The sequence below is a fragment of the Moschus berezovskii genome, chromosome 25 (genome assembly GCF_049115385.1).
Source record: "Moschus berezovskii isolate FMDL1 chromosome 25, NW_MosBer_1.0, whole genome shotgun sequence".
NCBI classification, from domain to species: domain Eukaryota; kingdom Metazoa; phylum Chordata; class Mammalia; order Artiodactyla; family Moschidae; genus Moschus; species Moschus berezovskii.
The window spans coordinates 30,855,760-30,883,059 of record NC_142484.1 but is presented as its reverse complement, the minus strand read 5'-3'; the positions used below and the strand labels follow the sequence as shown (position 1 = coordinate 30,883,059).

General features: G+C 39.0%; 1 protein-coding gene across 2 annotated transcripts in view; it reads left to right on the top strand.

Annotated features, from left to right (window-relative positions):
- INTS4 (integrator complex subunit 4) overlaps positions 1-27,300 on the top strand; it is a 114,820-nt gene that overhangs the window by 37,088 nt on the left and 50,432 nt on the right. For both annotated transcript variants that reach the window (XM_055416059.2, XM_055416060.2), the window contains exons 5-11: positions 8,850-9,035; positions 9,801-9,851; positions 13,572-13,660; positions 14,730-14,850; positions 17,881-17,952; positions 20,707-20,881; positions 25,721-25,926. In XM_055416059.2, coding sequence (XP_055272034.1) covers positions 8,850-9,035; positions 9,801-9,851; positions 13,572-13,660; positions 14,730-14,850; positions 17,881-17,952; positions 20,707-20,881; positions 25,721-25,926 — 900 coding nt within the window. The remainder of the gene's footprint in view (positions 1-8,849; positions 9,036-9,800; positions 9,852-13,571; positions 13,661-14,729; positions 14,851-17,880; positions 17,953-20,706; positions 20,882-25,720; positions 25,927-27,300) is intronic.

The window sequence follows — 27,300 nt, the reverse complement described above, 5'->3', positions numbered from 1 at the left end:
CTGCATGTGGGCTTTCTCCAGTTGCAGCTTTCAGGCTCTAGAGCGCAAACTCGGTAGTTGTGGCACACAGGCCTAGCTGCTCCACAGTGTATAAGATCTTCCCAGACCAGGAATCAAACTAGTGTCCCTAGCATTGCAAGGCGGATTCTTAACCACTGGACCACCAGGAAATCCCTAGAGTGTCTTTCAACATGGATTTATCTGGTATTTCCTCTGTCTAGACTCAAATTACACGTGTTGGTGGGAATAATACATTAATAATACTGTGTCCCTCTCAGTGTGTCATATAAGGCACACGTGAGGTCTGACTCATTATTGGTGTTAACTTTGATACTTAGTTAAGGTAGTGTCTGCCATATTTTTCATTGTAGAGTTATTTCTTCCTGTGATTAGTGAGTAATATGTGGGGAGATACTTTGAGATAATGTAAATGTCTTCTTCCCCATTCTCTATTTTAGCAACTATTAATAAATCTTGCTGAGTCATTTATAACTGATTATTACAAAATGGTGATATTCTAATGCTGTTATTCCATCTATATTTTTTACTTGGCATGCTATTGTAAGAAAGTTTTCCTTCCCTCTCTTTCCCTCCCTCTCTTTCCCTCCCTCCCTTCTTATCAATCTCCTAATTTATTCAAAATATTATAATCTGTTCTATCATTTTTTGAAGTTCATATTGTTCCTTTGTATATTTTTAAAATATGGGATATGAATCTGTCATATTTTTTGTTTCATAGTAGAAAGTCATGCTTTTGGGTATTCTTAACATCTCAAAATTCATTTCTGTCAGTAATTATTATTGTCAGTAATCCTTCGAGGTACTGTGTGCTGTGTTATGCTTAGTTGCTCAGTCATGTTCGACTCTTTTCAACCCCATGGACTGTAGCCCACCAGGCTCCTCTGTCCATGGGATTCTTCAGGCAAGAATACTGGAGTGGGTTGCTGTGACCTTCTCCAGGGATCTTCCTAACCCAAGGATTGAACCCGGGTCTCCCACGTTGCAGGCAGATTCTTTACCATCTGAGCCACTAAGGAAGCCTAAGAATACTGGAGTGGGTAGCCTTTCCATTCTCCAGGGAATCTTCCTGACCCAGGAGTCGAACGGAGGAATCCTGCATTGCAGGAACATTCTTCACTAGCTGAGCTATTGTACATCTAATCCTCATTTGATAGATGATGAGATTTAAATTTGGCCAGGAAATTACCAAGTCTTTTCTTCTGTAGACTTTGCATAACTGAAATTGGAGGTCTTCTACTGTCTTTCTTATTTTGAAGATTTTTCTAGGGAATAAATATCTTGTCATTTTTTGTATATATGGCTTCCTTAGAGCCTAGTTTAATTCTTTGTCTCTCTTTTTCTATCTCACCTCTTCTGGTCTCTCTGTTTCTTTTTTGTTCCTTTAATTCTGTGGCAAAAGTACATTAATCTCTTCAGGCAACTGAGACATGGCAGCATTTTAACATTTATCAAATACTACCTGAGCAAATATTATGTGTTCTTTGTTGGGAGAGGTTGTCTCTTAGAATAATTTCCATTGCTTGGTATGTTAAATTTTTATCTGTGCTTAAGAATAATACATGTTAATGGGAATTCCTTGATGATCCAGTGGTTAGAACTCAGCGCTTTCACTGTTGTGGCCCAGCTTCAATCCTTGGTTGGGTACTAAGATATTGCAAGCTGTGTGGTGCTCAGCAACACGCCCCTCCCCCCCAAAAAAAAAGAAAAAAAAATCCATATTGAAACTGAATGAGTCAGTAAGTTATTTTTGTCTTATTAAACCTCATTCTTGGATTTTCTTGACATACTTAATCATTGATTTTTTATTCTTTAACAGTAGTTTTAAACTGATTGGTTTAGCTTATTTTTGAAGTGAATTAGTCTTATTGGGGAATGTGGTTTGCTTTTACTCCATTAATATAGAAATGATGGTATTTTAATGGCCTAGGTATAGCACCAAAATAGCATCATTTGCAGAGCAGGCACTAAGCATCTATTAGTGATGAAATCCGTGATGTAAGTAGTGACCTGTGGGGGAAGGATATCATAAAACTAATTGCTGCCCTAAGGGTGTGATTTAGACTTTGTTTCTTTGAGGCTAGCATTCAGTGTGCAGTAACAGGCTAGTTATGCGTCAGTGTTGCCTTGGTTACCTTAATAGGAACTAGAAGACTTTAGTTTGTTGTTTGAAAATCAAAGTATTTGTAATAATGGTAGCAACTTTCTAGGGGATGGTGATTCAGTTGACAGTTCAGTTACTACAAATGATGCTTCCATACTAAATAAAAATAGTTTATTTAAAAAAATAAACAACATTGCTGTATTAACTGTGACAGTGTCACTGTCAGCTTCATATCTGGAAATTTCTCTTAACTTCTCAGTTTCAGTGTGTCATTTTGTTGGATAATTTTGAGCATTGTGAACACTTAAGAGCGTTTATGTTTCACATTTCTTTAACGTAAATAACTTGGAGACATGAATTAACTCTGATCTCAAATGTTGTATTGAGTCATTTTTATAAGGAGACAGTCCCTCTGTGAGAGCCCCACCCCTCTGCACCTGCACTTCCTTACTAATTTCCTTGTTCTCTCCTCTGAGTAAGCCTACCTGCCCAGCCCACCCTCTCATAGAACATAGCTTCTATGAGAATGTCTAGGTCCCATTTAGTTCAGGAGTCTTCTCCCAGAGCATTCTGATGTGAACCATTACCATGCTCACACCTTTCCGGACAGATTGCCCTCTTGTTAGACAGCCATCACTAGAAAATTCATGCTTGTGTATTCCAGATCAGCAGGCCTGTTTTATCCAGGTGGCCTCACTTTTACCTCTGACTCTTCTCTATTTTCTTTTTTTGCCACCTGCTTCCCTTTTCTTAAGCAGGCTGGGTTCGTTTTAATTTGATTTTGGCTGCACTGGGTGTTCGTTATTGTGTTCAGGCTTTCTCTAGTTGTGGCACGCGACTGCTTACTTTTGGTTGTGGTGTGTGGGCTTCTCATTGTGGTGGCTTCTTGTTACAGAGCGTGGACTCTAGGCAGGCTCCGTAGCTGCAACATGCAGGCCCTAGAGTGTGTAGGCTTCAGTAGTTACGGCACGCGGGCTCGGTAGTTGTGGTGTGTGGGCCCTGGAGTGTCGACTCAGTGGTTGTAGTGTGTGCGCTTAGTTGCCTCTCAGCATGTGGAATCTTCCTGCACCAGGTATCGAACCCACGTCCCCTGCCTTGACAGATGGATTCTCTCTTTTTTTAAATTGTTTATATGGTTGTGTTGGGTCCTAGTTGAGGCAGGTGGGACGTCCTTTGCATTGCAAGGTAGATTCTTGACCACTGGACCACCAGGGAAGTACTATTATTCCTTCTTTATAAATGAGGAAACTTTGACTCTTGAGAGGTCCAGTGATTTGTTCAGTATTACACGTATAGAGTCAGAACTGAAATTTGAACCTAGGTCTTTTTTTTTCAATTTATATGTATTTTATAATATGGAAAATTTCAAATTATTCTTTGCAGTTTTTGGTGTGAATTTGACAATTATTTTTATTTTGCAATCTTTTTCATCTGTTTTTTTCTCTTACTTTCTGTTGTAGTCTGCTGTAATATTTTAAAGAAAATCCCTGATATGTTACTTAAATCATACATAATTCAGTATGTATCTCTAACTAATAATAACTGATATTTTTTAATATAGCCATGATACAATTATTAAGTTATTCCACATCATCTCATACCAATTCATATTAAAATTTTCTTAACTGCATTAAATATCTTTTTATAGTTTTGTGGGGTTTTTTTGGTTTAGCATATGTTATATTTGGAGAGTCTCTTAAATTTCTTTTAATCAGTATCAGTGCCCCATTTTTTTTTCCTTTAAATGCCACAGTTTTATTGAAGAAACCAGATTGTTGGTCTTGTCGAATATCCTACATTCTGGATTTGTTTGATTGCTTACTTTTGATATAAATGTTGATAGTGGGAACCCCTACAGATTGGTTTCTTTGTGTTTTTGATCTGACTCAATTAGTCTTTGATATTTTCTTGCTTTTTGGCACAACATGTCCCAACTTCTTACATTATTTCTTGCCTAGGTTTGAGGCTAGTTGTTTCACTGAAGTCTTATCAGTTCCTGTTACTGCATTATGCAAGTAGTTTATTTCAGTAGCAGTGGGATGATGAGAAGTGCTGAAAAAAGATTGACAATACTGAGTGTTGACAGAGGTGTATCATATCTGGAACATTTACATATGACTGGTGAAAGTGTAAATTAGTTAAATTAGTACAACCACTTTGGAATAGTATTTAGCAGTATCTTCTTAAGCTGAACATATGCATTTTCTGTGACCCAGCAATTTCACTTCCAACTGTATATTCAACAGAAATGTGAAAAAGTATACCAAAAACCACATTCAAGAATAATTATAGTAATATTATATTTAGAATAACCCCAAACTGGAAATAGCCCCAATGTCTATCAACAGTAGAAAGGATAAATGGATTATGGTGTATACACAAATGGAATACCTGATAGTAATGAGAATGAATCAGCCATTGCTATGTGCCATACTATGGATGATTCTTACCAACATAATAGTAAGCAAAGGAAGCGTAGCAGTATTTGATTTTATAAGTTATAAAAATAGGCAAAATTTTGTGTCAGAAGTCAAGATAATGGTTACTTTAGTTGTTTTTTAATATTGCATTAGTTTATCTCAATATAATTGATTTACAGTATTATATTAGTTTCAGGTATACACACAGTGATTCAATATTTTAATAGTTGGTTGTTGCTAAGTCATGTCTGACTGTTTGCGACCCCATGTGAAGTGCTGCACGCCAGGCTTCCTTGTCCTTCACCATCTCCCAGAGTTTGCTCAAACTCATGTGCATTGAGTCAGTGATGCCATCCAACCATCTCTTCCTATGTCATACCCTTCTCCTGCCCTCAGTCTTTCCCAGCATCAGGTTCTTTTCCATTGAGTCAGCTCTTTGCATCAGGTGGCCAAAGTATTGGAGCTTCAGCTTCAGCATCAGTCCTTCCAATGAATATTCAGGACTGATCTCCTTTAGGACGGACTGGTTGGATCTCCTTGCAGTCCAAGGGATTCTCAAGAGGCTTCTCTAGCACCATAGTTCAAAAACATCAATTCTTTGGTGCTCAGCTTTCTTTATAGTCCAACTCTCACATCCATACGTGACTACTGGAAAAACCTTAGCTTTGACTGTGGGGACCTTTGTTGGCAAAGTGATGTCTCTGCTTTTTAATACGCTGTCTAGGTTTGTTGTAGCTTTTCTTCCAGGGAGCAAGCATCTTCTAATTTTATGGCTGCAGTCACTGTCCACAGTGGTTTTGGAGCCCAAGAAAATAAAATCTGTTACCTTTTTCACTTTTCCCACTTCTGTTTGCCGTAAAGTGATAGATGCCATGATCTTAGTTTTTTGAATGTTGAGTTTTAAGCCAGCTTTTCCACTCTTCTTTTTCACCCTCATCAAGAGGCTCTTTAGTTCCTCTTTACTTTCTGCCATTAGAGTGGTATCATCTGCATATCTGAGGTTGTTAATATTTCTCCTGGCTATCTTGATTCCAGCTTGTGAGCCATCTAGCTCGGCATTTTGCATGATGTACTCTGCATATAAGTTCAATAAGCAGGGTGATAGTATACAGCCTTGATGTATTCCTTTCCCAATTTTGAACCAATCCATTGTTCCATGTCCAGTCCTAACTGTTGCTTCTTGTCCTGCACACAGGTTTCTCAGGAGACAGATAAGGTGGTCTGGTATTCCCATCTCTTTAAGAATTTTCCATAGTTTGTTGTGATCCACACAGTCAAAGGCTTTAGTGTAGTCAATGAATCAGAAGTAGATATTTTTTGGAATTCCCTTGCTTTTTATGTCATCCAACTGATATTGACAACTTGATCTCTAATTCTTCTACCTTTTCTAAATCCAGCTTGAACATCTGGAAGTTCTTGGTTCACATACTTCTGAAGCCTAGCTTGAAGAATTTTGAGCATTACCTTGCCTCACATGTGAAATGAGTGCAGTTGTACAATAGTTTGAGCATCTTTGGGATTGCAATGAAAATTGACCTTTTCCAATCCTGTGGCCACTGCTGAATTTTCCAAATTTGTTGGCATATTGAGTGCAACACTTTTACAGCCTCATCTTTTTGGATTTGAAATAACTCAACTGGAATTCCATCACCCCACTTGACTTCATACTCCAGGATGTCTGACTCTAGGTGTGTGACCACACCATAGTGATTATGGAGGTCATTAAGACCTTTTTTGTGAAGTTCTTCTGTTTATTTTATGCCACCTCTTCTTAATCTCTTCTGCTTCTGTTGTGTGCGTTCATGCTAGGTTGCTTCAGTTGGGTCCACCTCTTTGCAGCCCCATGGACTGTAACCCCCCAGGGTCCTCTGTCCATGGGATTTCCTAGGCAAGAATACTGGAGTGGGTTGCCATGCCCTCCTCCAGGGGATCTTCCCGACCCAGGGATTGAACCAGCATGTCTTATGTCTCCTGCGTTGGCAGGCAGGTTCTTTACCACCAGCCCTGCTTGGGAAGTCCCCTTCTTCTGTTAGTTATCCTTATATTATCTTTGGCTTCCCTGGTATTTCACCTGGTAAAGAATTCGCCTGCAATGCAGGAGACCCGGTTTGATTCCTGGGTCAGGAAGATCCACTGGAGAAGGGGACGGCTACCCACTCCAGTATTCTGGACTGGAGAATTCCATGGACTGTATAGTCAATGGGGTCGCAAAGAGTTGGACACAGCTGAGCAACTTTCACTTTATCTTTGTAGCTTATTCATTTTATACATAGTAGTTTGTACTTCTTAATTCCATACTCCTATTTTGCTTCTCCTTTTCTTCCTGTTGATTCCCACTAATTTACTCTCTGTATCTGTAAGTCTGTTTCTGTTTTGTTACATTCATTTGTTTATTTTTTTTAGATTCCATTATAAGCAATAATATCCAATATTTGCCTTTCTCTGTGTGACTTATTTCACTAAGCATAATGCCCTCCAAGATCATCCATGTTGTTTTTGCAAATGGCAAAATTTCGTTGTTTCTTACAGTTGAGTAATATCCCATTGTGTGTATATGTGTTTATGTGTGTTCATTGTGTGTGTATATATGTGTGCACACAAACACATACACTAGGTCTGCTTTTTCCATCAAATGTCTGTTGATGGACACTGGGAATTGCTTCCATATCTTGGCTCTTGTAACTAATGCTGCAGTGAACATTGGATGCATGTGTCTTTTCCAAGACATGTTTTTGTTTTCTTCAAATATTTACCCAGGAATGGAATCGCTGGATTATACAGTAGTTCTATTTTTAATTTTTTGAAAAATACTGTTTTCCATCGTGGGTGCATCAATTTTCATTCCCAGTAGTGTACAAGGGTTCCTGTTTATCCACATCCTCGCCGATGTTTGTCATTTGTATTCTTTTTGATGATTGCCGTTCTGAGAAATGTGAGGTGACATTTCATGATGGTTTTGATTTGCTTGTCTCTGATAGTCAGCTATGTTGAGCATCTTTTCATGTGCCTATTGGCCATTTGTAGGTCTTTGGAAAAATGTCTGTTCAGGTCTTCTGCTCAGTTTGTATCAGGTTGTTTGGGTTTTTTGTTTGTTTGTTGTTTTTGATATTGAGGTGTATAAACTGTTTACTATTCACAGATATTTTCTCCCATTTACTTGGTTGTTTTTTCATTTTGTCAGTGGTTTCCTATGCTGTGCAAAGGCTTTTAAGTTTAGTTAGGTCCCATTTGTTTATTATTGCTTTTGTTTCCTTTGCCTTGGGAGAGAGATCCAACAACAAAAAAAGCCATGATTTATGTCAATGAGTGTTCTGCCTATATTTTCTTCTGGGAGTTTTATGGTTTCTGGTCTTACGTTTACCTCTTTAATCCATTTTGAACTTACTTTTGTATATGGTATGAGAAAATGTTCTGGTTTCATCCTTTTACATGTAGCTGTACAGTTTCTCCAGCACCACTTATTGAAGAGACTCTCTTTTCCCCATCGTATATTCTTTCTTCCTTTGTTGTAGATTAATTGACCATAAGTTTGTGCGTTTGTTTCTTGGCTCTCCCGTCTCTGTTCCCTTGATCTCTGAGACTGTTTTTGTGCCATTGATGTAGTGTTTTGATAATGGGAGCTTTGTAGTATAGTCTAAAGGCAGGGAGCATGATTCCTCCAACTTTGTTCTTTTTTCTCAAGATTGCTTTGGTGATGGTGGCTATTTTCGATGGTAGTAGAGTAGTTACTGGGATGGGACATGAGAGTTTCTCATGTTTACTTCTTTATCTAGATGCTTGTTTGTGTGTGTGTTGTGAAAATTTATTGAACTGTACATTTAATATTTTTGCATATTTCTGTATGAATATTAAAATTAAAAAATGTTCTGTTTTTAGATTTGATAGTAAATAAAATACAACTTAAGGGGTCACATTTAAAGTAACTTATTCTTTACAAGGCCAGACGCTTGCTGTTGGGAGTATGATGTTGAATAACTAGGAGTCTTCATGACTCATGATTCTTTTTGGAAGACATATACTCAAAAGACATGAAGGGAATTCACTGGCAGTCCAGTGGTTAGGATTTGGCACTTTCACTGCTGGGTCCTGGGTTCAGTCTTTGGTTGAGGAACTAAGATCCCACAAATTACACAGCATGACCAAAACAAGCAACACCCCCCCCTAGAAAAAGAAAGAAAATATGAGACCTGACTAGTGAGAATGTAGTGTTTGAAGTCATTCCTAAAGTTGATGCAGTGCTTTTGTTTCTGTTTTTTGTTTATTTTTAAGATATCTTAATCATGTCCTTTTGTTCTCTCTTTTCATAGCACCTGACAGATACTTCTCATGGTGTAAGAAATAAGTGTCTGCAGTTACTTGGCAATCTTGGTTCTTTGGATAAAAATGTCACAAAAGATGCAGAAGGCCTAGCTGTCAGAGATGTTCAGAAGATTATAGGGGATTACTTTAATGATCAGGACCCACGTGTCAGAACAGCAGCTATAAAAGCCATGGTAAGGGCTTCCCTGGTGGCTCAAGGGTTAAAGCGTCTGCCTCCAATGCGGGAGACCCAGGTTTGATCCCTGGGTCGGGAAGATCCCCTGGAGAAGGAAATGGTAACCCACCCCGGTATTCTTGCCTGGAGAATCCCATGGACGGAGAAGCCTGGTAGGCTACAGTCCACGGGGTCGCAAAGAATCGGACACGACTGAGCGACGGAACGGAACGGAAACATGATTATGGAAACTAAATGGAGTCCGTTTTTTTATTTGTACTTTTTTTTTTTAAGTTAATGGCTAATGCCACCTTGGATAGAAACATTCTGAATCCCCCCAAGATACACTTTATCCACACTTTCAGGAAGGTGTTGGTGGCATTACAGAACTCAAAGACACACATTCCTTTATAACAGTTGCTTATCTTGTGGGCTTCTCTGGTAGCTTTTACCTGCACTTCTGAAACCTGGAAGGTACAGCTTGTATCCCAGGTCCATGAGAGGGATGTTACCTGGTACTGTGGTACAATAGGTACGTGTTGTACCCTTGTATCTCAGGAGTATAGGTGGAAGTTATGGGGAGGAGTAATCCTTAGGGAGAGATGGTGTCAACCATTTCTTCCTCAGCCTCCTTATCACACATTTCTTATTATATAGCACTGACTTTGGCCAAAGGGAACTATGTTAATGGGATGTGATGGGAAAAATGTGTGAGATTGAGGGGAGACTTTGGAAATATTGACTCCCCGACCCTAAATACTTAAACTGTATCTTTATTGTCTAGTTGCAGCTCCATGAAAGAGGACTGAAGTTACACCAAACAATTTACAATCAGGTACCTTAAATGCTTGCTGTCTGAAAGGAGGGAGGTGAAGGTATCATGAAATTGAGAGGGGTCACAGTGGTTGTCAGAATTTGACAACATAGAGCTTCATCTGGCTCACAGTGGCAGTATTAATTGTGATGCTGTATCCACAACATACATTCTAAGAAGAGAACGGGGATGTGTAATGAACAGCACGAGTACATGTGAGGAGGACATTTAGGAGGACTTCGGTAGCTGAGTATGAGCACCAGAGTATACAAAACAGAGTTCAGAGTAAGGAGAGTGGTAGTCTCACTGACGGCTGGTGGCTTGGAATGGACTTCAAACCTGAAGTCAATTCTGGGCACCACGCTTGAGAAACTGGAGTATTTCTGGAGGAGGATGAACAAGACCATGGGATCAGATGAAAAGATATCACACGATTATTGTAGCATTGATAAGGAAAAGCACAGTAAAGTTACAGTATCATTAAGACAAGCTGATCGAGTGCCTAACTAAAAGACCTTACAGTTTTTCTTGTAGAATAATTGGATGTATCCAGAGAAAAGAAGTCTAAATCCATGCTCAGAGTCCAGTTTTTGTTAGCCTATCGAGTGGTTTTAAGTGTTTAGTGGTAGCTGATAATAAACCCAGTCACTATGACTGCTGTGTAAACCAAGTATGTTCTTTTACAAATGAAGTAGAATGAGTTCAGAATGGTTATGATGGTGTGACCTGTAGGAAAATTGTGTGGGAAGCCAAATAATTAAAGGAAACTTGTAAAGATACAGAGGAAGAAGAGTTAGTCAGATGATTCAGGTGTTCAGTGACGTAAGACTGTGTTGGTTAATTAGGCAGGCGATGCTGTAGGTCTCGAGAAAGTGAGGGTGGAATGCTGGGGGATGTTCTGAGATATGAGGCAGCAGTAGTTACCATACTGAATTCCCTTTTGATTATGTTGAGTTTGAGAGGTGATGGGATACTGTTGAGGAGGATTTCAGGTCTGGAACTCAGGAAAGATCAGAGCTGGAGGTGGATATTTGGAGTTACCAGTATCCAGGGAGAGGAAGAAAATCAGAAGAAATGAAGGATGGAGCCAGGGGCAGGCCAGACATTTAAGGAAGGAGCCCTAGAATGGAACTGAGGAGCAGCTTGATAGGGGAGGAGGGAAAACATATTCTGGAAGAGGCAGGAGGGCATTCTCATAGTCAGCAGTGCTAAAATGCTGGTGGAAGGGCATTTAGGATAGGGCTGAAATCTGGTCATTGGACTAAACAGCAAAGTGGCCATTAGTGAGTTTAGAGAGAGCAATTTTAGGAGAGTGGTGGGCTTGGGGAGCGCCAGATCAGGGTCCGTTGAGGTGAGCCAGTTTAAAGTGATTATTGACAAGGAGTGAAGAAACTTGACTGATGGGAAAGTGGGGTGGAAGTTGGCAGAAGGGAGCATAGCATTAAGGGTTTGTTGTTGTATTTTAAAGATAGTTGCTAAGTATATTTATATGTTGGGGAGAGAGCTAGTGTTTTGGGAGAGCTAGTATTATGGTGGTCTTCCCTGGTGACTCAGTGGTAAAGAATCTACCTCCAATGTAGGAGACTTGGGTTCGATCCCTGGGTCGGGAAGATCCTCTGGAGAAGGAAATGGTAACCCACTCCAGTATTCTTGTCTAGGAAACCCAATGGACAGAGGAGCCTGGCGGGCTATAGTCTATGGGGCCACAAATGAATCAGACTGACTTAGCAACTAAACAGCAACAACACCAAGTGTTACTATGAAAGAGGCAAAGAGGAGTAAATGATAGAGTAAGTTCCTTGAGGCAGAAAATCAGATACATGAGCTGATTCATCAACAAATGTTATTGAGAACCTAATGCTGGCTATGTAATACCAAGCATGTTAGATGGGACCTGTGCCCTTCCCATTCTCATAGATAAGACGGCAATTAATAAATAAGCAAGCACAGTTGTAGCATATGAGTATATGAGCATATGAGTATTGCTGTGAGATAAAGCAATAGGATGCTATCATAGAGAACCACAAGGAAGATCTTTTTGGAGGATGGTAAGGGATGGTCATGTGAGGAAGTGATGGGATACATAGCAAAAGTAGGATTAGGAACTGGAAAGGATGCTTTTCCCTCAGATACTGAGAAAACAAGGTGTGGGAGAATACAGGAATAAATGAGCTTATAACTGTTATGGAGTGACTGAGTGGGTTTGTGCCTGAGAACCTTAATTTTTCTCAGATACACAGGTCGCCTTATGGCTATAGTGGGATAGAAGTCATGAGGGGAAAGTTAAAAGCTGCCTTGGGAAATGGAAGTTGAAAGTCAGAGTGTAAGAAATTTCAGAGTACAGCTAATAAGGTTTGAGATCATGAGTCACCCATCCCCTGGAGAGTGTGGTCTTCTTTGCCAGTGCTCTTCTGCCCTTATGAAGTCTTTAGGTTCGTGGAGCAGCTGTAGCACAAGTCCTGAGGGGATCCTGTGTGATGATGCGGTCAATGCTTTCAGGAGACCGAAGTAGGAAAGAGTACAGAGCACGGAGAAGGCAGTTTATTTGGGGAGAAAAGATGGAATTAAAGCAGTGGTTCTCAACCAAGGCAATTTTGCCCCCCAGGGTATTCGGTGATGTGTGGAGGTATTTTTTATTCTAATAATTTTATTTATTTATTTTTGGCTGTGCTGGGCCTTCGTTTCTGCATGGAATTTTCTCCAGTTGCATTGAGGGGGGCTACTTGCTAGTTGCGGTGCACAGACTCCTCATTGTAGTGGCTTCTCTTGTTGCAGAGCACGGGCTCTAAGGCCTGTGGGCTTCAGTATTTGTGGCTCCTGGACTCCAGGTCACAGGCTCAATAGCTGTGGTGCACTGGACTTCATTGCTCCGCGGCACGTAGGATCTTACTGGATTAGGGATCAAACCCATATCTCCTGCATTGATTCTTTCATGTAGAACTTTTTCTTTTTTTGGAGGTATTTTTGAGTATTGCAGTTGCTGGGGAGAGGAAGAGGGTGCAGTGCTATGACTATCTAATGGCTTGAGGCCCAGGGATGCTGCTAAACGTATTGCACAGGTCAGCACCTCACAACAAAGAATTATCCAATCCAAAATGTCGATAATAGCAAGGTTGAGAGACCTTGCTTAAACAGATAGGTGGCTCAAGTGGGATGAAGAGCATGTATGATGGCTAAGTTATGACCTTGGAAGAACTGATACAGTAGCATGTTACAGCCAGAGCATGGTGTATAAGATGTTAAAATTTCAGAAGCCATAGTTCTGGGTGTTGTTGCAGTCCGAGGTGTTGCTGTGACTGTGGGTGGAGTAGGGATATTCCGTTCAGACCAAAGTAAAACAGGAAAATTTGGCCTCTTTTTGGCAGCTTAGCATTAAAATTGTACATTTATTTAGAGTGCTTGAGTTTTCAAATGGACCGTCAGTCAGAAATTTGTGCTCTGAACTCATGTTTGCTGTTTGAGCCTATAAGGGTAGCACAGAGGCTCGGACCAAGCTTTGCTAGGATTGATGCTATTCCAGTTGGCTTTTGGGCTGTCAGTCTGTGGTTCTCCTTTCAGACATGGGCTGGGAAGGGTACACAGAACAATTTTTTTACTGTGCAAAGGTTGAAGAAGTTAAAACCGTATGTACATATTTTGATTGGCATCCTGGTCCAGCCACTTTATCTTCATTTTGAAAGTAGTTTGAACATCGCCTGGGAGGACATAGAACTAACAGACTTCTGGAATCCTTGTTTGCAGGCTTGTAAACTGCTCTCTGATGACTATGAACAAGTGCGCAGTGCAGCAGTCCAGCTTATCTGGGTTGTCAGTCAACTCTATCCTGAAAGGTCAGTGTGGGTGTCAGCCAGCTTTTGTTCATTGCTGAGCCATTTTCTTTCCTCCCACTGTGTAAAAAGCCCACCTCCAGAAAAGGAATGTTGGAAGGCAGTGTGGAATAGGAGAAAAGCATGGACCCTGAAAATCAGGATGCCTGCACCTTGCTTTTCAGCTCTGCCTTGAACTTTCTGTGTATGTTAGGAAAGATACTTCACCTTTTTGGGTCCCAGCTTCCTCAACTATAGATGAAGAGATGGATGGCTGTTCTCAAATGCTATCACCTCCACCTCTGCCTACCCCTTAAAAAAGTCTTTAAAATGCTTTGGGGCCCATTTTAGTTAATACAAAAGTCAGCTAAAGATACCAAGTAAGTTTGAGAATAATGATCCCTTATGTACTGTTGTCCTGGTTAAAAATATTTTCATAGGGAATTTCCTGGTTGTCCAGTGGTTAGGACTTGGCACTTTCACTGCTGGGACCTGGGTTCAATCTCTGATCGAGGGAATTAGGATCCTACAAGCTGTGTGGTTTTGTTAAAAAAAAATTTTTTCACAGTAATTAAATAATTTATTCTCATATTGATTCTTTGAGGTGGAGAAATAGGTATTATTTATTCTGTTTTATAGAAGAACTGCTTTTATAGGAAAAAGCAGTGTTTTTTTCTTCTTCATTAAACACATTGAAATTGAAAAAGCAGAATGAGTTAATAAAGCTATAGACCCCTCACCCTCCCAAAAAAGATTACTATTTGGAAATTGTCTTTTCATTTAGGACCAGATATGTAAGTATGTTTTATATTGGTTTAAACTTAAAGACATAAAATACTTTGTGGTAGCTGTTTTTGGTATCATAAATCTTTGAATTTTTGGTGTGAAGTGCTTTTTATTTAAGACACAAATTTGCAGTGAAAAGAAAAATAAATTCTAGAGAGATTTGTTTACTCTGAAATGTATTTCATCATTCTAGGATTTGAATTATTGTTATTTCTATTTGTGTGTCAGTTGTCATTGGTCATTCTCAGTTTTTTGAACCTGTAATTTTAGGTTCATGTTTTGTCACTTTTGATTTCTTTTAATATAGCATTGTTCCAATCCCTTCTTCTAATGAAGAAATTCGCTTAGTTGATGATGCATTTGGAAAAATTTGTCACATGGTCAGTGATGGCTCCTGGATGGTTCGAGTTCAAGCTGCGAAGCTATTGGTAAGTTGCATCTTTAATGAACATATTACCTGTTACACTGTACAGACATTTTGAGAAGCTAGATAGGGACAAGTGGAATACACTTTTATAAAGCTTCATGTTTCTTAAACTAGAAAGAAAAGGCTCATTTTCCCATAAAGAGTCTTTTAGAACTACAAAGAATTTTAAAAATAATCCTATTTAATCTCGTTAGCATATTAGACAGCCAAAGTCTAGAGAAAAAGGAACATAATAGTAAAAATAACTGCTGCTGTTACTAAGCACCTGGTATGGCCTACATACTTTGCGATAAGGCCACTTACATTATCTCATTTATTCTTATTATTCTTATTCTCATTATTCTCTGAGAGCCTAAGTAAATATTTAGCTTAGATAGATAGGAAGTTCTAGAAGGAGATTAAGATGCTAATCTGACTTTTAGCCTTGCTCTTTCCTACTGTTTTGCCTTTGGGGATCCTAGTACATTTATAAAAATTTTTTTTAACTTTTTAGAGATAGAACTGTTTTACAGAAGGAGTGTTGGTGTAATACTCAGCTTTATGTTATACCTGTGTTGTCTTGGACATGTCACTTAGTCTCAGTTTCTTCATCTGTCAAGTGGCTTATAATATTTCTCAGGTTTACCTCACAGGGCTGTCATGATACTCAGATGAGATCCTGTCTGTGAAAATGTGTATAAATTGTAAAATACTACCCTATGCAAGGTGGTGGGGTGGTTACAATATATAAACATATATATATAACCATCTATAAAAATTTATAGTACTGTCACAGCAAAAAAGCCTGAAATTCTTTTTGATCACTTCTCTTTTGAGGGCCTCCAACTCTGCCAATCTTAGTAAGACTGTTGGCTAAAAAGTTTGGACCTGACTGTACTGGACACAAATAGAGTGATAGCCCTTGTCCTTTGATCAGTATTTTGGGGGTAACTGCTAAGATGTTTGTGAAGCATTTTCATGGAAAAATAAATAATTTGGATGATTTCATTTTTTCCTGCTTATATATTATATTGCTTGTCCATAATAAACAAGCCAGCTTTTAGTGATTTTATTTTTGAATTCACATTTTAAAGCATTATTTTGGTTTGTGGATATTTTAGCATTCAGCACAATTCAGTCATTCATCAGATTCTTTCAGTCAACATGTTCTGAGCATCTGCAGTGTGCTATGTGTGTGTGAGGGGATGTTTAAGAGGAATAATTCAATGATATATTGTCATCTGAGTAGGCAGGTTAGAAAAGTAATCCTTAAAGCAGAGTCATTCAAATATTTGGTTTTGTACCCTATAGAATCTAAAATTCATTTATATATGTAAAGCTATATGAAAAATGAATTACAGTGTGAGTTGAAAATGTTTTCACTTAGACTGTAGTTTGAGTCAAGTGCTTTATGTTATTTCAGTAATTTCAAATCCAAACAACTCTAAATTATGTAATTATGTTTATACTTCAAAAGTAATTAATAGTCTAATTTTGCTAATAATAATAATCGTTACTGTTTATTGAGTTCCTAGCCTACTAAGCTTTTAGTCATAAAAGCATATCCATATACACATGCATATACACCTACTTCCTTATACACAAGCACACGTGAATAGATGCCTACATACTTACACTCATATATATTCACTTTTTGCAAATAATTTTTAGTTCTTTTAAACTCTTTGAGGTAGATAGTATTCATTTTATAAATAATAAAACTAAGGTTTAGGAAAGTGTAATTTTTCTAAGGCCACATAGGTAGTAGTGATACTTGATGCTCTAAAGCCCATGTAGAATTCCTTCCAAGAGGGGGTCCAGTTATATATGGGAGCTGTGGTTGTACAGCTCAGGTCCTGCTGGTTTACTGGTTCCTCTGTGCAAGCTAAGAGGTAAACTCCACTGCTCCAATTCTTGAGTAGACAAACCCATAATCAGTAAACTGTATTTAGTCATTAGACTACATGTTCATTAACTCAACAAACTGAGCATAATGTGTGTCTTCAAAAGAGTGGATGGTCAGGTAGATTGACATAGGCAATGAATTGGTTATAATATTGGCACTTCTAGGAAAGAGCATCTAACACATGCGCAGAAAGCTTCTTGGAGGAGGTAATTTTGTAGTTAACTTTGAAAGGTGAGTATGGGTTAGCTAGGTAAAGAAGTAGGGAAGGAGAAAATGTGAGCAGAAATATATGAGTACACTATCATGCATACTAACATCATACTGAACTGTAATATCATACTAAATTATCATGTTAAACGTACCAAGCAGTTTGGTATGTTTTGGTAAGAGGGAGTGTTCAACTTGTGTGATGTGTGACAAGAATAAGCTCTAGAGGAAAGCAGAAGCCAGGCTTTCAAGAACCTAAATGAAATGATAAGGCTTTAGACTTAAGTCCATCTTGTACAAAAAGCGGATAGAGTCCATTCTGCTTGACTTACAGCAGGATGAAAACTTTCAGATATTTTATAAAGGTTCATACCATAATGCAGTTATCTCTTGTCAATTTTCCTCACTAGCATATGAAATTATTGAGTGCAGAATTGATGTCTTTTTATATTTGTATTCCTCTTCCTGGTAACTCTAGGCATATAAAGAAATGGTTGCTAATATGTATTTGTTAAGGAATGAATGAATAGAATGCAATGAAAAGGAAAGCAGTAGTTAAGGCAAAGGATTCTGGAGCCTGGGTTTATAGCCCAGCTCTGTAATTTACACTATTTGTCACTGTGAATGAATTGCTTCATCTTTTTGTGCCTTCTTTCCCCCTTATATAAGTTGTGACTAATAATAGTATTTACTTCATAGAGTTATAGTGAGTATTAAATGAGTTAATATGTGTATAAAGCAGTTAGAGCAATGCATGACACCTAGTAGCTCTATATAGGTGCTGCTGCTGCTAATGGTTTTATTATTTTCCTGATGATTCAAAACCCATAGGGATCTTTACTATCAAGAATAATGTTATCTTTATGCTCTTAAGTTGGCAGCAAACTGAATTTTAAGATAATAGTTGTTTAATTTGCTCTGGACTCTTCCTTTTTATAGGGCTCTATGGAGCAAGTCAGTTCTCATTTCTTGGAACAGACGCTTGACAAGAAGCTGATGTCAGATCTGAGGGTAACTTGAATTCTTTGTTGTTTAAACTGGGTTTCTGAAACCAAAATCAGTGGAGCTGTATGTCAGGTTGTGTTGATTCAATTTTACAGCCCATGAATTTGTTAAATTAATGTAGGGTGACTAGATTACATTTTAATTTAAAATCTTAGTGCTGGGTGCTAAGTTGCTTCAGTCGTGACCGACTCTCTGCGATCCTATGGACTGTATGTAGCCTGCCAGGCTTCTCTGTCCTTGGGATTCTCCAGGCAAGAGCTCTGGAGTGGGTTGCTCTGCTCTCCTGCACATTCTTAGTAACTTGACCCAAATCACAAGTTACTTCATTACATTTTAAATTATCTTAATGAGATACTTTTCACGGTTGTGTTTTACAAAGAAGAGGCAAGATTAACTTTATGTTTTAGAAACTACAAAGGTCTGGTCTTATTTTGTTAGATTGTATGGCAGAACTCCTTTCAATAGCAATTCTCACGGAAGAGTTTACATGAGAATTCAGTAGCAGCATCCTGTTACTCTGAATAGTAACAGAATGCCCTTAAATTAACTGATGGTTCTCTGACATAGTTATCAGGAACAGATATGAGTCTGAAAATAGGATAGGATCATTTATTGTCAGTATCTTAAGTTTTAAATTATAAAACTGTTAATAAGGAATCAGAATCTTTGACAAGTAGAAGGAAAAGGGAAACAGTTTACTCATATTCCCACTACTCTTAACACATCATTTTGAGGTATTTGTCTTCAGCTGTTTCTTATGCATGTTTTAAACATTGAATCATTATATTCAAATAATTTTGTAGTCTACTTTTTGCCTTTATCACTACGTACTTTTTTCATTTTGTTAGCTTACAGTTTTTACTGATAGTGTAATATCCCATTAAGTAGATGTATTATCATTTTGTAGCCCTTTGTTGTACATTTATAGTTTCTCCTTAATTTTTCCACCATTATAAATCATATATAGAGAGTATTATCTCCTTGGATTTTAGATCTTTTCTTCTTTTGACTTATTCCATAAGATAAATTCTTAGGAATGGTTGAAGAGTTGATATCTTTGCTTCATGAAACATTGCTGTATGGCTTTCTTGAAGGGCATTCCCTTCATTTGAGGTCAGTGATTGCTTTAGTGTTCTTCGTGTATACTGGAGTGGAAGTGCAAAGAAAGACATGTTCATGGTGAATGATGCTGCTGCTGCTGCTAAGTCGCTTCAGTCGTGTCTGACTCTGTGCGACCACATAGACGGCAGCCCATCAGGCTCCCCCGTCCCTGGGATTCTCCAGGCAGGTGAATGATGAGGGATGGGTAATTCAAGGGTTCCTAAGATACATTGCAAGCTACAAATGGGTCCGAACCACATCCCTGTAGGCTCAGGTGCTGTATTTCATCAGTGCCTTTGAAATGATCAGCCGTGAGGGTGTGGTCTCACTCCAGCAAGATTCATAGAACCTGATATCTAAAGCAGGTTGCCGGGGACTTCCCTGGTGGTCCAGTGGATAAGGGTTCGAGCTCTCAATGCAGGGGGCCAGGGTTCAATCCCTGTCCGGGAACTGGGTTCTACATGCCGCAACAAAGATCGAGCATGGCACATCTAAGACCCAAATGCAGACAAATAAATAAAAAAATATATAAAAGACCTGGTGAACCCAAATTTAAAAAAAAGCAGAATGCCAGTTTATTCATTTATGAAGGTAACTGTAACTGTCAAGTAGACTCAATATTTACTTTAGCCAACTAGTATATCTCCCCTTAAGCAACCTATATAGGAAGTAAATTTACTAGAGGCTTGCTTGGTGAGCATAATGTTGCTCAAATAAAGGATAGTCCTGTGGTTTAAAAAATATTCTTTTCTAGGGCTAGTGTATTGTCCCTGATGCTTAGAGGGATACTGCCATTATTTAACCTCTCTAGTTCTCCCTTTCCTGTGTTGCCGTGGTAAACATAACCGCCTCTCTGATGAATACTCTTGTGTTCTCTAATAAAGCTGTGGGTGTGTATCTTCAGTCACTCAGTCATGTCAGACTTCTTTGTGACCCCATGGACTGTAAACCCTCCAGGCTTCTTCTGTCCATGGGATTATCCCAGCAAAAATACAGGAGTGGGTAACCATTTCCCCCTCCAAGGAATATTCCCAACCCTAATAGCGATCCCAAGTCTCCTATGCTCCTGCGTTGGCAGGCAGATTCTTTACCAAGTGAGCCACTTGGGAAGCCCCTTAATAAAGTTACTATCTTTGATAAGCTTACTATCAACTATGATAGACCTGAGAGTCTTTGTCTTTGCTTCAAGTTGAATTTGCATATCTCTGCTCTGATAACTATTGAATGTTTTTTTTATGTAACTTTCAGAGAGCAGTCTTTTTTTTAAAGATTTATTTATTTACTTTAAAATTTTTATTTTTTCGCTGTGCTGGGTCTTCATTGCTACACAGGCTTTCTCTAGTAGTGGAGAGCAGGGGCTTCTCTTGTTGCGGTGCATGGGCTTTAGGTGTGTAGGCTGCAGTTGCTGGGCTTATGGGCTCTGCAGTGCGGGCTTAATAGGTGCACGGGCTTAGTTGCTCCATGGCATGTGGGATCGTCCCAGACCAGGGATCGAACCCATGTCCTCTGCGTTGACAGGCAGATTCTTAACCACTTGGCGACCAGGGAAGCCCCCGAGAGCAGTCTTTATTTCCCACTTTCTCATGTTCTTGGTGTGCAACTTAACTGTTCTCTCAGTTAACTGAACCTCCAGCAACTGGTAATTGTTGTCTTCTACAGAGGAAACGCACTGCACATGAGCGTGCCAAGGAACTTTACAGTTCGGGAGAGTTTTCCAGCGGCAGGAAGTGGGGAGATGATGCTCCCAAGGAAGAGATAGATACGGGGGCTGTGAACTTGATTGAGTCAGGAGCTTGTGGAGCCTTTGTTCATGGATTGGAAGATGAGATGTACGGTAAGAATGACTTCATAATAATACCAGTGCCCACTTACTGAGTGACTGCTGTGTCATTGGCATTGTATTGAGCGATACAGGTTGTCTCCCTTGATCTTCACAGTCACTCAGTGAAGACTTTATTTCACCTTCATTATTTAAAGATAATTCTTTTATTATTTATTGGCATATTTTTGCTGGCTCTTCATTGCTGCACTTGGGCTTTCTGTAGTTGCGGTGAGCAGGGGCTACTCTTTGTTGCAGCGCCCTGGCTTCTCATTGCAGTGGCTTCTCTTGTCGTGCAATACAGGCTCTAGGCACACAGGCTTCAGTCGTTGCAGCACATGGGCTCAGGAGGTGTGACTCAAGGGCTCTGGAGAGCAGCCTCAGTAATTGTGGTGCGTGGGCCTAGTTGTTCCTTGGCATGTGGAATCTTCCCAGACCAGGGAAGGAACCTGTGCCCCCTGCACTGGCAGGAGGAGTCTTATCCACTGTACCACCAGGGAAGTCCCATTTCATTTTTGAAAGATATTTCCCTGGGAATCCAATTCTAGATTAATAGGGTTTATTTATTTGTTCTTTTTTTTTTTTTTGTCCTTTAAACATCTTGTTCCACAGTTTTTCAGTTCTGTTGAGAAGTCTGCTGTCATTTTTTTTTAATTCGTGTTTTTGACTGTTGGGTCTTCGTTGCTCTGCACAGGCTTTTCTCTAGTTGTGGTGAGCGGGGTCTACTCTGTAGTTATTTTGCACCGGCTCCTGTTACAGTGGCTTCTCTTGTTTTGAAGCATGGACTCTAGGCACATGGGCTCATTAATTGCAGCTTGAGGGCTTTGTTGTTCCAGAGCGTATGGGTTTTTCCTGGACCAGGGATCGAACCACTGTTCCCTGCATTGCAAGGTACATTCTTAACCACTTGACTACCAGGGAAGCCTTGCTGTAATTTAAAATTTCTGTTCTTCTGTACGTAATGTATCTTTTTTTTTTACTGTCTGCTTTTAAGGTTTTCTCTTTAAATGATTTAATTATGATATGCCTTGGTATAATTTTCTTTGTATTTCATATGCTTGGAGTTTGTTGAGCTTCTTGGATCTGTGGGTTTGTAGTTTTTATCAAACCTGAAACATCTTTGGTTGTTATTTCTTTAAATGTTTTTCTGAACCCATGCTCCTTTGGGGTCTCCCAGTTACATACATATTAGGCTACTGAGTTTGTCCAGCAACTCACTGGTGCTCTTTTCTTTTTTTTCACTTTTTAGTCTTTTTTCTCTTTGTTTCATTTTGAATAATGTTTATTGTTTTGTCTTATATAATCTTTTCTTCCACAGTGTCTAATCTGATATTAATTCCATCTAGTATATTTTTCACCTCAGACATTTTAATTGTCATCCCTAGGAGTTTCATGAGAATTTAAGTTTCTTGTCTTTAGTGTCTTCTGTGTCACTACTTAATATGTTTAATCTTTCCTGTAGCTTTGTTAACAGAGAATGGATTTACAGTAACTGTTCTAATGTCATTGTCTTCTAGCTCTATTACTTTTGTGATTGCTTGCTTGGTTTTGATTGGTTGATTTTTCTCTTCATTATGGATTATATTTTCCTGCTTCTATGCATGCCTGGTAATTTGTAATTGGATGCCAGACCCTGAATTTTACTTTATTGGGTGCTGAACATTGTTATATTCCTGTAAGTATTCTTGAGCTTTGTTCTAGAATGCAGTTAGCTCAGGTTTTATTTTTAACCTTTTTAGGTAGACTGGAGTAGCACTAAGTCTAAGGGTTATTTTTCTCCACTAGTAAAACAACCGTTCTGAAAAAACTTGTTGACCATGTGTGAATTTTGGAGATTGTTTCCTCAAATCCTCAGGTGGTTCTTTCTCAGGCCTTGGGTAGTTTCTTCACAGATCAGAAATTGACTGAAGACTTAGGAAGACCCTCTGCAGGTCTCCCAAGCTTGCTCTGTCTGTGCACTTCTTTCCTTTCTGTACTTTGCCCTCTAACTCTAATCACAGCTCTGTCTTCTGAACTCAGGGAGACTACAACCTGGAAACTCTACAGACAGTAAACTGAAATAATCATAGAGCTCGCCTCATTTATTTCCTGTCTCTCGAGATCACTCCCTTTTACTGCCTGATATATGGTGTGTTTCATATATTTTGTCTCTGTTTTTAGTTGTTTCAGAAAGAAGGATTAATCTGGCTTTGTTACTCCATTTTAACCAGTAATAGAAGCCCTTGCAAAGCTCTTAGCATTTCCACAGTATGATGCTGTCCATCTCACATACATCACAGATAGTGCTTTGAGTTGAGTGACTCCAACATCCTATTTTCAGTTAGGCTAACATACCTAAGGCGATAATGTTGATTGTCCAAATTTTACAGTAAAATTGTGTCAGAGGATTAGAACTAAGGTCTTTAAAATGCCTACAAAAATGATAACCTTAGAACAGAATTTCTTAGAAGGACAAGAAAATTACTTTGGAAAGACAGTTTTTCTGTTAGTAGATAGAAGAATTGGGTTACTCTATTCAGTTTTCTATATGGCTTTCTATATACATGGAAATTAAAGCTGCCTCTGCTTTTTTTTCCCCATAAACTTGATATATGAATGAAAAATTTAAATAGTGTTAGATAATAAGGAATTCCAGTTATTAAAACCCAGTTTATCCTAAGACAGGTAACTGGAATCTATTTTGTTTCTACTAGCATTTTTGCTTTGTTTAGTTTCTACAAAAGAATTTAATCACAGTTAATGTTTACGTGGTTTATTTCTACAGTTTTTAGTTTGGCACTAAGGTCTAATGAAAGGAACTTAACTTTGGAAAGTGAGTAGATCATAACCAGCCTCAGGTACGGCAGCTCTCTAATCATATTTACGAAATTCTGGGTCCGTCAGGGTCTTAGGGATACATTTGCTGGGTGGAATGGAGCCTGTTGCGGTGGCTCTAGCCTCTAGTGCATCAATAGTATCACACAGTTCTGGGCCTCTGGTTGCATGTTCTCCCTCCTTCCTGGGCCTTTACATGTGCTTCTTCTGTGTAGAAAGGCCCTTTTTCTTTCTTCTGGCCAGAGCCACTCCATCTGGTATTATTTTGGGGGTCACTTTCCAGAATGCTGCCTATGATTCTGTTCAGTAGGCTGTGTGCCTCTTCTGCATTTTCTTAATACGACCTGTGCTTTTGCATTGTACCATTCATTGCTGTGTGATGCAGTAGACTATTCTAGTCTGTAGTGGCTAGGAGATGACACATCTTTAGTATGAAGCACAGAGCTGGTAAATAACAAAACTAGAACCTGATTACACATGTTAAGATACCAGAGGATCAATCTTTTTTTTTTTTTCTCGAGCAAGCTAGTTCCTTTTCTCTGCCCTGGATCCTTAAGGAGACTGTTACGTATTTTCAACATTCCAAAAAGTCCAGTAGGAAATGTTAATTTAGCTACCTGTAGCTGAGCTGTTCATGGCAAAGTAGAAAGCCAAGTGTCTTTGCTTCTGCTTGGAATTGTATCAGGTCAGGTCATACCGATTACCTCATGTTGATCGGAAGTTTCTCTGTGATTCCCTTGATACACTTTCTGGACTTACATATGAGTCAGTGCTACATAACCGATAAAGCCCTTAGAAGCAGGGTCAGCATTTAAAATATTTGGGTCCATCTCTGTCTTGTTTTGTAATTATTAGCAATTTCATGTTTAAATTATATTACTGTGATGCAGAGGATGCAGAGCATCCTCCTTCTGATGAAAAGGAGGAATTTATAAGTACCAAGAAAAATCTGAGTCATCTCCCTTTAGTAATTCTGTTTTTAAGTGTCTGTAAAACCTTTCTTATACAAAAAAACCAAATTATATTTGAGAGTTTAACCACAGTTGAAGGCTTTTTTGAAACTGTACATTTTATTGTAGAACTCAGTGGGAACCATTGGAACGAAACTGGCATCTGTGGAAGTCTTGTGAGCATGGTCTGTAACTTACTCATCTCTCATCTCTAGATCCCAACACTCAGCACGGGGCCTGGCATATAGTACATGTTCAGGATGCATTGTCATGAATGAATGAAGGGCTTCCTGGACTCAGTGGCCTCCCTGTTACATGTTCTGAGCATATAGAGATAGGGGGCATGCCTCACTTTTCAAGGTGCTTACAAGATCTGTACCTATATCATAGTTAATATTTATTGAGCCTTTAACATATGCCCGACAGTGTGCTGTGTGCTTTCTCCACACTGTGTCATTTACTCCTCCTAACTACTCTGTAAGAAAATGAGTATTCTCTTGAAGTGCTATGAAGTTAAGTTACTTATTCAAGATCACCATCCACGTTAGTGGATGGATTACTTTTTGCAGTTCACTGTGAGACCTCTGTCATTCCAGAGCCAGTACCCTTAACCACTGCATGACACTAGTCTATAATTAGCAGACCAGAGTACTAGTCTCTGCTCTCACTTTGAGGCAAGTTTATCCACTTTGCTGAGTCTTATCTCTAGATTGAGAATAATGATACTTGAGCCTATTTTAATCTTAATAATTCTGTTTGAAAAGTGCTTTTTAAAAAAGTACTGTGGTTGGAATACTGAGATAATAAGACAACTGAGTTTTCAAGACATTTAAGTTAATGGAGATAGACATGTGACTTGATCACGTGTCTGTGGATTTAAGATCTGAACCTCAGGTCTTGTGGTACTAGCGTCCTTGTTTGTAGGTCCATGTGAAGGCGGTAGCAGAATCTACAGGCTTGGAGGAGATCTCCCAGAGTTTGCAGAGTGAGAGGGGTAAAGGGGGGAAACACCAGCCTGAATGAGGAGTCCTTGCATTTCATCCATGGGTCTTAACTTGACATGCAGTTTTCTTTGTTCCCTTCTCTCTAGAGGTCCGCATTGCTGCTGTGGAGGCGCTCTGCATGCTGGCCCAGTCTTCACCCTCTTTTGCTGAGAAGTGCCTTGATTTCCTGGTTGACATGTTTAATGATGAAATTGAGGAAGTACGTCTACAGTCCATACATACCATGAGAAAAATCTCTAACAATATCACCCTCCGAGAGGATCAGCTTGACACTGTCCTGGCTGTCTTAGAGGTGAGTGACCACAGTTTGTTATGCATTTCTTCATCAGTACCTACTGAGTGCTGCTTTTCTTTTTTTCTTTTTTTTGCCAGACATTGGTGATAAAATAGTGAAGAGGTAGCACAATTCTGCTTTCTGATCACGCAGCTCCTTCATGATGGAGGAGACTGTTAAACAGGAAATTTGAATAAAGCTTAGTATTGCTATGATCAGGAAAGGATAGGATGCCCTGGGAATGCAGAGTATCTAATCTGAGTTAGGCAAGATAAGGTTGGGGAGATAGGGAAGAAAGAAGGAATGCTGTAGTGGATACTTGAAGGAGTAGGACTTAATGAGGCATTTTCTTTCTTTTTTTTTTTTTAATGAAAGTATAGTTGACTTGCTATATTAGAAAAATCAGAAAGAGAAATTATATTAGATTCAGGTATATAAAGAATTTTCTTGGGAAGGAGTGGCACTGATGGTAGTGGGGTGGAAGGGTACCAAGTAGAGGGAGCAATGTCTTAAGGATCCAGAGGTAAAAGTGGATATGATATATTCAAGGAATTGGGAGGAGCCAAATAAACACATAAAATTAAAAAAAAAAAACCACCAAAAAATCAGTTAGGACCTGTCCGGTCATTCTGGTTAAAATGAATAAATAAAATTAAAAAGCAGTAGCTGCTGATACATGTAACAACATGGACACATTATGCTAAATGAAAGTAGCCAGGCTTGAGAAGCAGCATGCTCTGTGATTTCATTTATATGACGTTTTAGAAAGACAAAAGGGTAGCAGAAAATGCATCAGTGATTGCTCGAAACTGGGGTGAGCGGTAGACTCCAAAGGGACACTAGGGAAGTGTTTGAGTGATGCAGGTGTTTTATATCGTGATTGTGATGGTGGTTACATAGCTATATGGATTTGTTACCCTCGTGGAAGTGTGCACTAAAAAGGATGAATCTTATAGAATGTAAAACATATGTCAATAAACCTGACTGTAAAAAAAAATGTTTTGGAGATCCCATTTCCTGCTAAAAGTAACCAAAATGCAGAAGAGAAATGGCTGATTCCAGGTGTGGTGCAGGAAACATAATAAGATAACCTCGTACCTCTTTGTCATACAGAAAGCAGATATTAGCTATCAAACACGTCTAGGCTCATATCAAAAGACCCAGGAGATGACTTAAATAGTCTCTCACTGGCCAAAGGTGAAACATCTCATTAAGATTACAACGGCAAATATGATGAAACCCATGATTTTATAATAACTAAGTAAAACACTTCATTAGTCACATTGGATGCTTAGTAATCAACTCATTATTTTGAAAACTGTTAAATTAAGGAATCAAGCATTTATCCTTCCTTTTCCTATACAAATGGAACTTCAAGACAACCAGCTAGGT